The 18,007-nt window shown below is 42.2% G+C and overlaps 1 protein-coding gene across 1 annotated transcript; it reads right to left on the reverse strand.

Annotated features, from left to right (window-relative positions):
- LOC114465042 (acyl-coenzyme A thioesterase 4-like) lies at positions 1-16,578 on the reverse strand. Its single transcript, XM_028449779.1, has 11 exons — positions 16,445-16,578; positions 13,718-13,919; positions 13,548-13,647; positions 13,283-13,473; positions 11,828-11,997; positions 9,990-10,109; positions 6,924-7,006; positions 5,506-5,599; positions 5,324-5,404; positions 2,441-2,582; positions 1-1,318 (listed from the first exon to the last, which is right to left on the reverse strand). Exons 2-11 carry the CDS (start codon positions 13,911-13,913, stop codon positions 1,182-1,184), a joined length of 1,314 nt encoding a protein of 437 aa, XP_028305580.1. The 5' UTR covers positions 13,914-13,919; positions 16,445-16,578; the 3' UTR covers positions 1-1,181.
- Positions 16,579-18,007: the final 1,429 nt, after the last annotated feature.

Genomic DNA, 18,007 nt, shown 5'->3' on the forward strand with positions numbered 1-18,007 from the left:
TTGAATTTAATTTACATTTATTAAAATATTGCATCAGTTATTCCAAAACCTTCATTTTACATAAGTTTCAAAATTAAATGTTGTATTCAAATCTAATAAAAGAGACTTACAGTAATGAGAGGTGTGTTGTATGAATCAAAAAAGCAGCAAAAATGAAAGTGTCTATTTTTGATGTTACTGGTATTAAGACGTTTGCATGAACAATGCTGTGGTAAAAAAAATCAAAATAAACACCAGTTTGAATAATGTATCTCCAAAACCAGACAAAAGAAAACATGCAAGTCATTTACAAACACTGGTATAACCTTTGGCCCATTATCTTGGCATTATGGGAAAAGTAGGCATTGTGTTTGCTGTGCTATAAATATGCAAAGCTAGAAATGCTTTCCAAGCTTTGGAAAATTCAAACATTCCTCAAAAAACTATAATACTTAAATATTTCACTTGTATAAAATTGTTCCTAGAGTGACTTTTATTGATAAAATAATGGGCACAAGTTCCTGTGTGTTTAAAGAGGCAGCAACAGCTACTTTTCATCAACATATGGTAATGAGCCACATATACTGTAGGAGCATGTGGACCACATGCAGCCCTTGGTCTACTTTAGTGCAGCTTTCAAAACAAATACACAGAATGACTCCAAGAACACACAAAACAAAAACTAAAAATGACTCCAAAAAAAAAACAGATGGACAAATAAAACACACTAGAACATACAACACAAGAGCACTCAGACAGCGCAAAATATTCAAATGTCAAATATCCTCTTTGCCAGATATTCACATATATCTGGATCAGTGCTCCTGATCATGGTGCTATCATCATTCACACTTTTTGGGCCTTTGCTAGTATATTGATCCGGATCCCCTCCAAAATGTAATGGAATTTTCAACAGTGTAAGGTCTATCTTTGGTTAAAATTTTGTCAAATTATTTTAGGTGTACCTAATGACAACAAAAAATACACAAATTGACTTCAAAAACATAGAAAATGAGTAAAAAAAAAAAAGCAGACGTTTGTTCAGACATTGTTCATAGAAAAATGTGACTTTCATTTGCTAGATTTGTAATTTAGGATTAAATTGATCATTGATAAAATTATAATTAAGTACAAAGGTTATTACCTTAATACAAACAGCTCTGATTCAACTGTGGGATCAAATAGAATTATTTCCTCTTTGGTCACAGGTTAGACTGTGTGGCAGCACTGGCTTTTCTCCCCCCGTAAAGATTCTCCCTCAGGAACGCCAGCATCTTCTTCCAGGCATCCTCCTGAGCGCGGGCGTGCGCCGCCATCTGTCCTCCCCACAGAACCGTCACTGCAGGACCCAGGACACACACTTTAGAGCTCTGCTTTCTACCAGGATTGGGGTCAATTACATTTTTCAATTACAATTACGTCTTCGATTATTCATGTTTCATTACAACTCAGTGACTGACATTTTTTCCATATAGGATTAAAATTATAATTATTTCCCCCCTGAAAGTCAATTACCATTACGTTCTGAATTGCTAAAGTTCAATTACAATTAATCATAATTACTGAGCTTTTAATAAATAACCCCATAAAACATAACCTTCCTCTTTTGTTCGCATCTTTTATGCGAACAGCTCAGTTTGACCCATGTCTTAAATCAGCTGTAAAAAGCACTAAAAAATACCATCTAATTCAGGGGTCATCAACATGGCCCCTGCGTGTCCGCGGCCACCAGGTAGCCCACATGGACCATAAGAGGTGCCCCCAGGCCTCTTCTAACTGTCAGGATGGGGTTTTATTTTGGAGGGCAAGCAGGAACTCTGAGCCTCCCTCTCAGCAGCTTTCTCCTGATTGGCCACCAACTGCAAATATTTAATTATGGGGATGAATAGGGAAGCTGTGCTGCAGTTCAGCGCTGGGTCATTTTTGTTTCATTCTACTACGTTATCGCTTGTGATCTGGGCTCTGTTTCATGCCAGTAATTCCTGGATCTACAAGTGTTTTTGCTTTCGGACATTGTTCTTGTTTACCCTTGCTCCTTGTTCTTGGTTTTGCCTTTTTGGGTTTTTAGATACCTCTGCTTCCCTGGACTGACTACCGGTGTGCCAAATCCCTGCTTGCCTGACCATGCTTAAGAGAACAATAAATATTGGTATAATGCACCTGAGCTCTGCCTCTGCATTTGGGTCTGCACCTACACCTGCATGTGACACTAACAAGATCACTATTAACCAATGAGCTTTGTCTGATTTACTTGCCAGGCTTCAAACTCAGAGATAAATACAAATGACAGATGTAGTCAGAGCTTTAATATGTTTAATACATGCTACACTTGATAAGTTTTTGTATTAATTTAACTTTTTCTTTAATACCTTTTAAAACTTTTTAAAAATCCGCGGGAACCTTGGATTTCAATTATAATTGACCCCAACCCAGCTCTTACTGCCATCAAAGGTACACCTGCCTTTCTGATTCGTGCCAACTGGTTTGAAGTTACTGGTTCGTGTGTGTGATGAGTACGGGGGCTCGATCAGGTGACCCGTGTCTGGGTACGACAGCACAGTGAGCAGGTGGCTGTTCCCAGCTCGCTCCATCATCTCCTGAATCTGAAAGTAAGAAGTAAATAGAAGCATAATTAGTAAAGCCGTCCATCTGCCAGACCAACTACAGGAGCAGGGGAGTCATGTTGAGCTACAACTTAGATAACTCCCTGTGGGAGGAAATCCAACACATGAATCAGGAAACTTTTCTATGTCAAGGAAGCAAGGAATGTGGATTCAAGCTTCCAACTTTGGAGATGACTAGCATTTCTTAACCATGGGTTGCCTTAACGGTTAAGGCTTAAATGCTGCAACAGCACATCAGTTTTACACTCGTGGGCTAAAGAAGAACAGCATTTCTTAAACTAGTGACGATATCGGCTTTAAAATTAGGCAATCAGTATCGTATCAGATTGCTGTCTTGATCAACCCATAGACGTCATATACCTAGACTACGGTGTACATTTTATGACATCCTCAGGTCTCAGAGTGATGTATCAAGAATCAGGAAAACGTTTGTCATTTGTCAGACCAACTGGACTCAAGACTCAGCAAAACCTCCGTCTTGTCAAACCAAGCAGAAAAAAACAAAAATAAACATGACGTCATCGATGTGCTGCTTCGGATACGAGAGTAAGTTGAAAGCTGTTATTTTCTATCTATTTATTTTTAAAGGTTAAGATAAATCAACGTTTAATTTAACTATGTGTTGTTGTTTCGTCAAACAATACGTGGATATATCTTAACTCTTAAAAAATAAAAGGAAAAAACAGATTTTCAACTTACTTGGTCAGGTGTACTTTCGGTTCCTTCAAAATAGTCTTGTGTACTTTTAGTTCCTACAAAATAAAACACCTTTTATTTTGAAGGCTGAGGCCGTGTCATTTGACGGCGTTTGATTTATTTGATTTGGTTTTGCTGAGTCATGAGTCCTTTTGGGCTGACAATTGACAGAGGTTTTCCTGATACCTGATAACTCACTCTGAGACCTGATAATGTCTTAAAGTGGACATCGTACTAGACACTACATCGCCCATGGAAGCCCCCTTCCTTAACCACCAGGCCACTACTACCCAATCTGGTGCTGTTTATTCATTATTTTCAAACCTAAAATATGATGATAATATGTGACACTGACAATAACTTCTTCTTGCTTCTCTCGACGAGGTCAGTCGCATTCTCTGTTTCTCCCTCCCTTCCGTCTTATCTCTCTCCTAGCTGCTGCTTTGTCAGGTCTTGTGAAACTAACAAGAGCCTCTCTCTGCAACTCATCCAAAACCGGAATAATGGAACTAATTAGTTGGTCTCTCAGTGCTATCGATCAGATTTTTTCGACGCAAAGAACCAGGGGTGGTGACCCCGCATGTCCAAGCGGGACGTTTGCGGCTGGATACACACTTGACCCTTGGAACAAGTGGCGAGTTGTGTGTCTGTCCATCCTTTCCGTGGAAGACGTGGAGGACATCTACATGATTGGAATAATGATAGTAGGCATGCTGCTGATCGGAACTGGTGGCTTCCTAATCTATCGAAAAGTCCGTACTACGCTGGCGACTGTTTTGGAAAAGCTGCCAGTGATTTCTGAAGGATGTAGCAGGGCTCTGAACACTCAGACTCATGTGTTGATCGATATCAAAAGCAAGCAGGAGCTGCTTTTGGATCGTCTACGCGTTATGGATAACAACTGGGAGAAGTTCGAGACCCGGCTTGGAAGTGGAAACTAGGCCACTCATTGGATTACAGCAGAGAGACCCAGGACAGAAGGCTATTGGAAATTAACATAGCCTGTATCAAATCACATTGCTTATCTCCCTTTCGGCTCCCCAGCTGCCAAGGCTAAAGCCAAGGTTGTCTCAACTCTTATCACCAGGAAGTTTCTGCAGACGGCGGCTCTTACCCCCCACTCCCTCCCCCCGCTCCTTCCCTACATTCCTCCTGGAACTGTTGATGCTGAACTTTTCCACACGTCATCTGGTCATCAGTAACGCAGCTACAGGTCTCCAACTTCAAATGCCTCGTCGGCCATCTTTCCCCATCTCCCCATCCACAGCTGCATGGAGGCGTGGTTGCAGCGCCGACTGGCAGCACGCCCATGTCCCCAAACGGCTGGACTCCTGTTGTTCTTCCCACCTGACCCCCTCCCCCAGCCAACCTCCCACCCAACCCTTCCTACATGCCTTGTCTCGAGTTGTTTGACTGTGTCATGCTTACATTTATGTTTGCAGAGGCGGTTTTTTTCCTGGTTTCACACTGTTTTCTCTGTTTAGGGAAATCAGTTTCAAACTGGCAGTTTTTTTTTTCCCCTCACCCCTCCTCTCCTCCTGTTATTGATCCCTTTTTTCACCTAAATATGTGGGCGCCGCAAATGGCTGCTCCGGTGTGTTGATGTGTCTCCTCTCACTGCAACTACCTAGTCAAATTCCTCGTATTGTTCTAAACTGTACCTGGTCAATAAAGCTGATTCTGATTCTGATTCTGATTCTGATTCTGATGATAATATGTGACACTGACAATAACTTCTCTAAGTTTTATCTATGGAGAGCAGTAAGGTATCATATCAAAAGTCATATCATGCTCGTTCTGGTGGGTATATTCTTCTTTTTTCCTCTTCCTAAAGGCTTCTGCACATAATAATACAAATAGGCAAATTCATTTTCTACCAAAACTATTTAAAGCTACAATTTTACAATAGAAAACCAAAGGTTTGTCATTTTTAAAACCTTTTTTTGGCTCACTTCATTTTTACACAAAGAGTTGAATGATTCCTGCACTGAGTAGTGACCATGTGCACGTGTCAGCAGACTCACATCCTCTGCAGACTCTTTGGTGGGCCAGTTCTGGTCGTCTTCACCGACCACCAGCAGCAGAGGACACTGGAGGCTTCCCACCTGTAAACACCAATCATAGTCATACTAACAGCTCGATGACACGTAGAGGTGTGTTGTTCTGGTCTGTAAACAGAGAGGATGACGATGATGATGATGCTCACGTCTGCTTTGAGTGAAGGGTCGGTGGGGATAGGCAGCAACAGATCTCGCCAGATCACCTGGTTCTCCTCATTAATACGAGTTTTGTCAGCGCGGCTGTGCACACCAAAGGGGAAGTAGTCAGATGGTTCTTTAACCACACACACACACACACACTCACGCTATGGGGGGTGGATCGCTTCTAAATTCATGCACACCAATGCAACGAACGCATACCCTGCGTCTGCACGTCTGATCTACATTGTCCATAGACTTAGAATGGGTGCACTGGCACAATGCACAAGTCACATCCACATGTGTGCTTGCAGAAGTGTTAACGCGTTAATGTGTTAACATGTCTGCAGATGCTTTAATGTGCATACACATTAAAGTGTATGCACACATACGCCACACCTGGATTTGTACCTAACAAACATAAATATATCAGTCACACGTAGACGAAGGTGTGGCATGAGTGACGCTATAGTGATCAGGTGACCTTCACTATCGATCACCGTCTACGTGACATGTACACACTCGGAAAAAAATATTAGGCGCATACGTGTACAGGTGTGTACACGTGTGCAGGTATGTAAGTGTGTGTGTGAGTTTTAAGTGTATAACGGACCACCATTTAGTCCGGTTACAGTCTGTGTCACGACACCCATCCATAGAGTCGTAGTGACTGTAGTGTTACGCAGTCAGATCGTTGCTGTGATTGGACAGGATACAACACTCAACATTCACACACACTTACTGACGTGCACACGCCTGCATGCGTCAGCTCCTAATAATTTTTTCCTAAGTGTTTACATGTCACGCAGACAGTGCTACATAGTGAAGGGCACCTGATCGCTATAGCTTCAGTCACGCCACACCTGCCACTACATCTAACTACTTAAATTAGATAAGTTTAGTGAAAGACAGGCAGGTATACGTGCGATGGACTGGTGTGCATGAATTTAGAAGAGATCCACACCCCATATGCACGCGCACACACTCACACACACTATGGGGGTGGATCTCTTCTAAATCAGGTGGTACTGTATGTAATGGCAAAGATAGCTTTAATGAGCAAAATTGAACAATACTGAAAAAGGGCAAACATGTAGAACAAAAAGAGACTAAATGTAGGGAAAAAAGGAAACAAGTGGTATTTACTGGGCAAAAGTTAGCTTGTTTGGATGAAAAGTGGCCAAAAACATTCAAGAAAAGACAAAAATTGGATAAAAGTGTCAAAATGAACTTGCAAAAATGGAAAAAAGGGGTATTTATTGGCAAACGGTAGCTAAAAATCTGATCACACATAACAAAAAAACTACTTTAGTATCTAATATACATGCATACTGTATGTTATACATTGAATATATAATAAGCAAATATAAATGTTTCAGAAAGCATTTTTATCTGCCTTAACAGAAATCATATCAGATGGACTCACTCGTTGAAGGAAGACAGAATTTCTTCCACTGATTTTTCAATGGGCTGCACATGACTTCCACTGATGCACACGGCACACCTGAGCTGTGAGAGGTACACAGACACACACACAGGCATAAATAAAGATGGTCAGAAGTGATGCAGACTCCTAAACTCACTACTGCCTCAAAGCAAAACCCCTCACGTCTGATTGCCGCCTTCCTCTGACCTTTCTGTGTGGATTTGCATGTGTGTCATTTTGTGTATTTTTGTCTGTCTGGAGCCACTTTTGCACAACTGTTGGAGAAACTTTGTGTATTTTTGTAGGGTGTTCTCTCCGGCTTCCTCTCACAATCCAAAATGATGCATATGTCGAGTTTTTTCAAGTCTCTAAATCCACTGTAGGAGTGAATGGTTGTTTTTCTCTATGGGCTGGAGACACCACCAGCACCAGCAGAGCCCTGTGAGCCTTGAGTGCAGGAGAGAGCAGTACATGTGTGGTAGCAGTGTTTTAGTCAAGGGCAGGGGTAACCAACCTTTCAGAAAACGTGAGCTACTACAAACCAGTTTGATACACACAGAAATTCTACAATTTCCCAGTTTTCATTTTAATTAGAGAAATATAATGAAGAAAAACTTTCCATCTAACTTAAGTTAGGAAAAACTTCACTTTCAACATGCAACACTTTATTTCTCTTTAATTTATGCCCGGGCTCTTGACTTTTGCTGAGGGCGGTTTTGTGCCAAAAGACCTAAATTCCACAAGACTCGACCGGCTCCGGGAGATTTCCCTGCTAGATGTAGAGGGGAAAATCTTCTGGTCCATCATTGCCCAAAGGCTAACAACATACCTGCTCGCCAATGAGTTTATCGACTCCAGCATCCAAAAAGGAGGAGTTCCCAAATATTCCGGCTGCCTGGAGCATACAGCAGTGATTAGCCAGCTCATTAACGAAGCCAAGAGTAACAAGACCACACTTTCTGTTGTTTGGTTGGACCTCGCCAAAGCTTACCCAAGCGTCCCACACCAGCTAATCCAAAAGGCATTAGATCACTACCGAGTTCCATCAGAGGTAGTTGAACTTGTAATGGCACACATGGATGCACTGCAGATGAGATTCACCATGGGAAGTGTCACCACCAAATGGCAAAGGCTCAAAAAGGGCATCATGGCAGGATGCACGATTTTCGTGGCCCTGTTTATAGCGGCTATGAACCTAAGACACCCCGCTTGTCCAGCTTTCATGGACGACGTGACGGTGATGACTCCATCTATCCAGGGGACACAGTGAGTCCTGACCGCACTGGAAAAGATGGCCACTTGGTCACGCCTGGAGTTCAAACCCCAAAAGTCAAGGAGCCTCAGTATCTTGAAAGGGAAGCTAACAGAAAACCTCTTCAGCATCCAAGGCTCCAAAATCCCAACAAAATCCCAAGATCAAAGGATTCGATGCCTTGGAAAGCAGTATGACAGCTCCCTAAAAGACAGCAGTAACCTCACGGACACCAAAGCCCAGCTGAGCACCTGGCTGAAGGCAATCGAGCACAGCCAACTGCTCGGGAGGTTCAAACTCTGGTGCTTTCAGTATGGCATCATACCCCGGCTGCAATGGCCCTTCCTGCTTTATGACGTCCCCATGTCCCAAGTGGAAGGAATGGAAAGGTCGTGCAGCATGTTCTTGTGGAGATGGCTTGGAGGCCCACCATCTTTCAGCGCAATCAACTTGTACAGCAAGACCTCCAAGTTTTCCTTGCCAGTCTCATCGGTGCTTGAGGAGTTTAAAGCCATCAACGCAAGGGCAGTCAGTACACTCCTCTCGTCTAAAGACAGGAAAGTAAGACATGCAAGCAAGACCATCAGATGCGGCAGAAACTGGAAGCCCCAGCAAGCCGTGATGGAAGCAGAATCCCACTGGAAACACCAGGAAGTCGTGGGTATAGTACGCCAGGGACGCCTAGGCCTTACAGCAAGGAAAGGTGGAGCAGGGTTGATGCTAGAGCCAGAAGAGGCCTCGAAGTGCAAAGAGTCTGTGAGGCAGCAGAGGAAGAGCGCCAGGTGAAAGCGATTGGACTTGCCTCCCAGGGTCGATGGACGCAGTGGGAACAGGCACAGGAACGACCACTGTCCTGGAAGGAACTGTGGCAGACCGATCAGGGGAAGTTGAGTTTTCTCCTACACTCTGTGACAGACCTGCTGCCAACCCCAAGAAACCTGAGGATCTGGGGAGGAGAGGAAGATCCATCTTGCAACCAATGAGAAGCAGATGGATGCACGACATGGTCCTGACGGAAATCGCTAAATGGGTGGAACAGCAGCGAATTGAAGCAAACAACAAGCAGGCCCAACCGCCTAAAGCCACATCATTTGTGAGGAAAGGAGACAAGGCTCATAAGACCAGCAAGGTGGCCAAGAACCCACCCTCTGCCTTGCAACGAGCTTCCGACCGGGAGTTGAAAGTGGACCTGAAGAGCAGGCTTGTCTTCCCGCAGGACGTGGCAGTGACCTCACTCCGACCATATCTGGTCGGAGTGAGAAAAAAACAACAAAAAAGAACACCATATCTGCAGCATCTTTAATAAAATCCTATCTGCGATACTTGAACACATTTGTCTCAATGTTTCAGTAAAAATGAACATTTAAGGATAGTTAGTTTAATACAAAAATGTGCATCAAGTGCAGTAGCATTTAACTCCACTAAGGCCTCTAAATACATCTCTCATCTGAATTTATATTTGTGAGTTTGAAGCCTGGTAAATCTTATTTTTTTAGATGGACTTAACTGGTGACTAGTGCTGCTGTTAGAACAGGACTGAGGGCATCTCACATGGTCTGTGTGGGCTACCTGGGGCCAGCGGGCACCGTGTTGGTGACCCTTGGTCTAGTGTTTACTGCATTTACTGGATTCTTCTACAATATTATATTATACTGTACTATCCCCTGGGTTAATGTTCACTACTTCCTCTTGGGCTTTGATTGCTTATGTTTGATAATACCATTTACAACATCTCGCACTCACTCACTCACTCACAGTGATTCAACAGAGCACCACAAAAAAAGAAGAGATCCAAAGGTCACTGGTCACCTTACCTTTACCACTTTGGAGTAAATAGCCATTTTAAGAGTCATGGTGGTTCCAAAGGAAAGGCCAATCATGGCAATCCTGCTGCTGACGATCTGAGGGTGCTTCTGCAGCTCCTTGTAGGCTGTCTGCACACGGAAAACACAGTCACAGGGAATCCTGTCGTATAACAGCCACAGCAACATGAAATAAACCTATTTCAAACTTAGATAACTTTTTTTTGTTTTACATTGGGTTTTGAAATGCAGTTGAAAAATAGTTTGCCCTCTCGCTCTCTAGTCAAACACACTGTTCATCATTACACCTGTGCTCGGGTGACGTCTATATATGAGGTAACACCCCATGACGTCATCATTTCATCATAATCATGATAAACAGTGTCAACTTATAACATCAGCCACATAATTACAATATATTTACATAGTTAGAACATGATGAAAGCAAAAATGCTCGGATCAGTGTAATGGCTTCAACATGTTTTCTATTGTGGGGAGAGATTTGTCAAAAATATTCAGATATATAGCCACAATTTTCATAATTATTTTTTAAATTTACATGTGTTTTTGAGATCCACAAATATAACCACAATTTATTCTTTTTAAATGAAGAGCGTTTGTTGATCGGCCAGCATGTCCATTTATTTTTGAGACAAACGCAATGCAGTTTTGCTCAGAATCACAAAAAAGCACCACGCCTCCACTACGCGGAAGGATTGAAGTCTCTGCTGGAGATTAATTCCATTATACCAGGAGTCCGATACCTACTGACAGTGACGTTGGAAAGATATTCACAGATTCGGACTTCCGGCATTTATAACTCCTTAACAAAACTTCACGGACACACAAATTACACCTCTTTACCATTGTTGTGAAATGGACAACATGCTACAAGATAATTTTTATCATAAGCATCTGTGTTTTGAACAGCAGGAGATGAATAGAACAGACAGGATAATTAACTGCTTGTTTTTTCACGCGTGTTGCGCCTCCTGTGCGGTGCGTTTTGAAGCTTTTAGCGAGGCAGACATTTTTGACGTGTGTCCGGCACCTCCGACGCTGGAGTTGGGATTGTTGAACCTTTGGGGCATATTGCGACGCGTTGACCAATTACGAGCGTTCCCCAACTGTGACATATTCAGAATAATGAGAAGAAGAAAAAACACTAACCAGAGGCAGAGGCAGATGAATAGACTCTTCTGCTGGAATAGGCGCTCTATTCCAGCAGAAGAGCGCCTGTAGTTGGGGTCCTGGTAGGAGATACGAACGCCGATACGGATCAGCAGGTCGTCAAACTGGGCAGGGGAGAGACGGAAGTAATGCTGACTCTCGTCCAAGCGCAGCTCTGGCGAATCCAGAAACGGTGCCGAGGCGCAAATAAAGCCAAGCCACTCTCTGGATAATGTAGAGCCGATGAACAGGGGTCAGAAGGGGCGTGTTCAGCAAAGAACTCCAAACTTTTTTCCCCTTTCACCACACTTCTCTGTAGCCCTCTGACATCACAGTGCACACACTGAGTCACACCAAAATACATCCGACCAGAAACACCGCCTTCTCAACACAATAATGTTCCCCACCACTTCACAGTCGCTGGGTGAATAATGAACTTAACTGATCGCCACAATATCATCCATTGTATGAACACCACAGCCAACGGAGAAGCCCCTCCCCTCGACGCGCATCCTGAGCCTCTTCGACGCTGATGACAATCGTACTGATTCAGTTACCACAAGCGTCCAACTTTGTGCGTGAGGCATGATTTTGACGCCTGAAACGCGATAAGACCTAATCATGAAGATTGTTTCAGGCACAAACTTTATGTGAGTGTGAAATTTATACTTCTGAATTACCTCAAAGTACTGGTCTTCCACCATTTTTCCAGTCTCCCTGATGACCTTCGCTGTCAGGTAGTCGAGGGCCAGGGCAGCAAAGCCATGAGAGGCCAGCAGCGCTGCTCGATACTCCACCAGCTGCCCCCCGCCCCCCCACAGGTCCAACACAGCAGGGAAGGGTCCAGGTCCTCAGATGTGACAATGTAAAGGAGAATTTAAAACTTATTTTATGTGAGCTCTGAGGAGAGTAGACAATCCGCCCAAGTATGTCATAACCTGGAGGTCAGTTTATTGAATAATTAGGGCCTGGTTCCCTAAAGCAGTGGTTCCCAAACTGGGGGAATTCCTAGAATTCCTTGGCTTGAGCATGAAAATTAAAATGTTTTTTTATCTTTGTACTTCATTAATTAATTAATAATCATTTATTCCTGTTCTGTTTTTTTTTTTAACTTGTCTGCACATGCTGTCAAAGGTCAACACCACAGGAAGTGTAATCATTATGAGACAGCATTGCATATTTTGTTATTGCAATAAAATACATTGATTTATTTTATTGCTTAATTGTGACCATCACCAGCCCTCCCTAAGGGTAAGAAATATTTTATTATAGGGAGGATATAAAAAGGGAGAGCAGTGTGACACCTAAGTGGAGGGGGAGGGGGAAGGGGAGGGGAAAGGGAGCAGGGAGGAGAGACTCAAGGCAGGAACTAGAAAAGGTGGGGAAAAATAGACTGTTTTGCAGTGAGGGTGAGATGTGAGGTTGTAGAATATATTGTGCTTATTATGTTGTGTAATCCAGCCAGTATGGTGACAAGTGTGAAGCTTAGCTATAATGGTGGTGGCTGGGAACAGGGGGAATGAGTGAATGGTAGTACCTAAAGCAGGTATTTGGGATTAACGTGTCTAAGGTTAAGCCCAGTATGAGTTTTATCCCACATCCCAAGGCATGCCAGTGCATCGTATACCAGTATATGTGCAAAAAAAAATCCCAGGAACTGCCCTGGGCCCGCAGATGCAGCCAGGCCAGCAGAAAGAGCGGAGGCCAGGGAGCCCCAGGCAACCCCCCCGCGGCCGAGCAACCCCCAGATGCACCCAAGATCCCAGGCCGAGAGGCAGCCACCGCCCCCCACACACATCCGAGGAAGCCCCAAGCAGCCGAGCACCCAGCGCATCCCCCCACCAACCCCAAGCCAAGGCCCCCCGCCAGCATCCAGCCCACCCACACCCAAGCACCCAACCCCCCGAGGGAATGGCCCAGAGAGCCCCCCGCCCGAGACCCCAGCAGAGGAGCCAAAGCCCCCGCCCAGCAGACGGCCAGTTATTCCTGTTCTAAAATATGTGATTGATTGTGATTTCATCCACCAGAGCCCAGTTGAGCATTAGGACCTGGGGAATGGAGCCCTGGTGCTGTTAAAGTGGTGTGAATGTGTCCTTGAACTGGCAATAGTGTCAGTGTGTGTCTTCAGTCTTTACCTGGGGGCAGAAACAGGGTCCCAGTGAGTCCATGGTCTGTGATGGGGATCCTGCGGACACCTGGGGCCACGTACCAGCGCTCCACCACCACACTGGCCAGGGGAACTTGATCTACAAAGCCCTCCACCTGGTGCCCCTGGTACACTGAGATGGTGACCATCATTGGAGCTTGGACATCTTTTTTTCTCATCCTGTAAAAAAACTCGTTTGATCGAGACTAGCATTTACAACATCATAGTTTTAGGTTTTAGTCCAGCTGACCAACCTGAGCCCAGGTTTGCTGCCTGGAACTGGCCTAAGGCTACACAGCAGCCCCATCGCTTCCACACCAGAATACGTCCCACCAAGACTTAAATCCTGTGAGACTGGAGAATAAACTTGTGTTTTTACACTCACAGGTTTGACACTTCATGATTTAGGAGGTGAAGTGTGTACCATTCACAGTCCCAGTGGCATCAGAGATGTAGTGACCAAAAGCTTCCCAGCTGTGGCCATCCTCACACTGATGGAGGGCCCGCACGCTCAGCTGGAAACCCGGGGGAGCCTTCTCCACCAGGATGACAAACCGCTCATCGACGAGGGCTCGCGAAGGCTGAACCGACAGCTGAACACAACACTGTGTCCTGTCCATCCTCACCTGAAACAGTAAAGATTCAACAGTCAGAGCGAGGGCTGCACCATTTTAGAAAAAAACTATAATAATCACAATTATTTTAGCCATAATTGAAATCCCAATTATTCAAACGATTATTTGTCAACCAAACAGTTATTTAATTTTTATACAAAACAATGCAAAATATATTCTCTAAACATAAACAAAACACTGCTGTCTCTGGCGCCTCAGGGCACACTGCGCACCTGTGTTTGACGTGCGCTGATCTGATGTTGACATTAACAGTTGTTTATTAATAAAAGCAATGCTTACCACTAAAACAAATGTAAATATTGACTACAGCGCTATTTTAAACTTAAATAAAACCATTCAAACACTAAAATCAAGTATGTTTACTTTTGCACAAAACAAAACAGTTATTGCATGTGATGTGTCTCCATCATCAAACCCAAAGTGTTCCCATATAAGATAATTTGACAACTCAAAGTTAGTATTAATAATGGGTGTTTGTCAAGCTTTATTCTTTGTAGATATCCAGAATTGTGGAAGTTTGTTTTATTTTGCAAATAAAACATTATGTTCAATAAATCAATAAAAAAATTTACATATATTTTTTTGTTTTTTTATAATATTTTTTTTGCAATAATATTTATTTAGTAATCGTTGGGTGTAATAATCAACATCGTAATTGAATTTTGATTAATTGCACAGCCTTAGTCGTAGCCACACCAGTCAGAACTATTGACACGTTTTAAAGTACGGCCAAACCTCTTTGACCAATAAATGAAAAAAAGATTTCCAGAGATGAAGGAGAAAAAAGCAAATAAGGAGTGGGTGGGAACAATTGGAAAAGTATTTTATTACATTTTACATTTCTTTTATGGGCTCAACACAGGACTCGTACCAGCTTGAGATATGAATTACAATAAAGAATCTTTGAAGATCTTCAACGTGTGTCCTTAAAAGGGGTTTTCTTTGGTATCATTAATATTTACGGGGGCAACCGTGGCTCAGGTGGTAGTGGGTCGTCTTCTGATCGAGAGGTTGGGGGTTCAATCCCAGTACCTGACTATGTGTCGAAGTGTCCTTGGGCAAGACACTGAACTCTAAGTTGCTCCCAGTGGTCGACTAGCGCCTTGCATGGCAGTCCTGTCCCACTGGTGTGCGAATGTGAGAGTGATTGGGTGAATGAGCTGATGTGTAAAGCGCTTTGAGACTGCTTCAGTGTGGTGATAAAGCGCTATATAAAATCAAGTCCGTTTACCATTTTACCAAGTCCATTTAGGGCTCCGATTTTACATTTAAAATTCTATTTTAGAGTATACCGATTTCTGTAGTAGGGGTAGGAACCTCTGGGTACCTCGTGATATGATACGATACACCATACAAAGCTCACAATAACGATTATCTCACGATATGCCAATACTGCGATTATCGATATATCGGTCAGAAATCAATCTACAATAATCTATGACATACCAAGAAAAAAAAAAGAGCAAGTGAAAAATACATTTTTTATTTTATATTTCTGAAAGACAATAAATTGAAAGTGTCCTATGAACAGTGACACTATTTTAGTGCAACATTTCTGTAAATAAGTGTCAACATACCAATGTAAATGAATAAGTATCTCCAATAGTGCTTTTTGTAAACAAAAAATAGGATCTTTCTTACCAGTGACACCATTATAGTGTAATATTCCAGTGAACAATATATTGGTTCCTTCACCAAACAGTGACAACATTTCTGTGAAGAAGTACCTGCACATTTTAGTGAAAAAGCAGGAAAGGTTTTGAAAAAAAAAAAAAAAACATACTTAGCGCGAGCATATCGATAACCGATCGTGCAAAAAAAATATCGCGATATATCGCCGTATCGAGATATCGTCACACTCCTATTCTGTAGTCCCATAATTTCCGGTCCACAAGCAGCTACTTTTTCCCAAGCTTTGAAGTTTGAACCCTGTGTCGTAAACAACTCGACAAGTTTGGTGTGAACGCACCATTAGACCACTTGGCCATCCTGACATGATAATAAACCACAGGCATATTATGCTTGTGTAGAAAAAGTCCGGAATACGTACTCATATTCCCAGGGGCTATTGATACGTTTCCGTATTAAAAGACAGAAAAATGGTGCCATATACACTAGTTTAAACACACAACCCGAGAACCTAAATGACCAGATACTACAGCACACCTTCAGAGGTTTTATCCTCTACAGGTTACATACATATGGTTCGGTTCCACATTACGCTGTAATGACACATCTTGATATGTGTCCATTTTGTCAAACAGTAGACTGATGAAGTACACAGAGTGAGTTAAGTGTGTAGTTAGTGTGTAAACATGAAGACAGCACCGCAGTATAAAGTCCAGCTCCAGCCTCGACTCACGGGGACAAAGTCAAAGACACAGAAAGAAAGTAGTTTGGCTTTCACTCACTCAGGTAAATGCGTAACACAGCAGCAGTAACTGTGTAGTATTAACATGTAGGAACAGTGCGTTCCGCGTGTGTTGTTTTTAAAGATGAGTTAATACTCAACTCACCTCAGCTCAGCTTGGAAACACAAACACGGACCGTGAGGCGAAACGACGTGAAGACTTTGGCACAAAGCCGCAGAACATCGGTCAGAAGATTCATCCGCCAGATTCAGGCAGAGAGAGAAGTTAGTCCGCCTGGACACCAGAGGGCGCTATTTGGTAAGAGATAGAAATATACTAGATAGATAGATATGAATAATACTAGATAGATAGATAGATAGATAGATAGATAGATAGATAGATAGATAGATAGATAGATAGATAGATAGATAGATAGATAGATATGAATAATACTAGATAGATAGATAGATAGATAGATAGATAGATAGATAGATAGATAGATAGATAGATAGATTTAATACACATTAAACAACGCATATACATACACCAAATGAATCAAATAAGCATACACCTTAGACCTCTAAATGTTAAATAATAATAAATCAATCAATAATCTTGTACGTAACTTGTATCGCTTTAAATCAGCAGTGAATGTCATCTTTAACGAACTACAATAACTGACCGTTTGATTTCTAAATGTATATCTTCTAAAAACTACTGTTATATGTGAGCTTTCTTTATGTTCTCATAGTGTGTTGTTTATGTTATTATTAGATTTAACATTTAGATTTAACATTTAGATATAAGATTAAGCATTTAGATATGATATATAACATTTAGATTTAAACAATTAGATTTAACATTTAACATTTAGATTTAGATTTAACATTTAGATTTAACATTTATACATAAGATTTAACATTTAGACTTAGATTTAACATTTAGATTTATATTTAAAATTTAGATATAGAGTTAACATTTAGATATAACATATGTCATTTAGATTTAGATTTAAATATTTAGATTTGATGTTTGTTTTTTCCTCTATATATGTGGTTAAATGTTGTGTTAAATGTAGGAAAATGTGCTAAATATGATAAAAGTGAAATAAATAATGAAAATGTGTTAGCTCCAACTTTCATACTAAATTTTTGCACTTGGCACCCCATAGTTGATGTCTTTATCTCCTGATGAGCTCATGTTTTTGACCCTGACAATCACAAATGTCTTACATATCATAACAAAAGAAAACACATGGCCAGCCATGTGCCAGGCCAGAGGGAGGACTCGGAGAGACCAGACAACAACAACTGGATAAAATGATGAGAAAAACTACGTTCGGGGCTGAAGTGAGCGGACCCCTGGGGTGTGGTTCACACCACAGCTGTGAATTAGATGAGTGCCGGTTTTTCCTATCGATTTGGTGTGACTTGTTGATTAATTTCTGTTCATTTTACATCTGTTAATAAATTGATTGATAGATTCAACAAAGCAAAACCTCTGACTCTTTGAACAGAAGAGTATCTACCTCTACTCAAACACATTTGCCTTCCAAAACTTAACCCATGAACACAAACAGCCATGATGCACTAATAAAACACCTTTTAAAAACCTGTTACAGTGGATGTACTTTCTAGATTTTTACGGGCGACCGTGGCTCAGGTGGTAGTGGGTCATCTTCTGATCGAGAGGTTGGGGGTTCAATCCCAGTACCTGACTATGTGTCGA

The sequence above is a fragment of the Gouania willdenowi genome, chromosome 6, assembly GCF_900634775.1.
Source record: "Gouania willdenowi chromosome 6, fGouWil2.1, whole genome shotgun sequence".
NCBI classification, from domain to species: Eukaryota; Metazoa; Chordata; class Actinopteri; order Blenniiformes; family Gobiesocidae; genus Gouania; species Gouania willdenowi.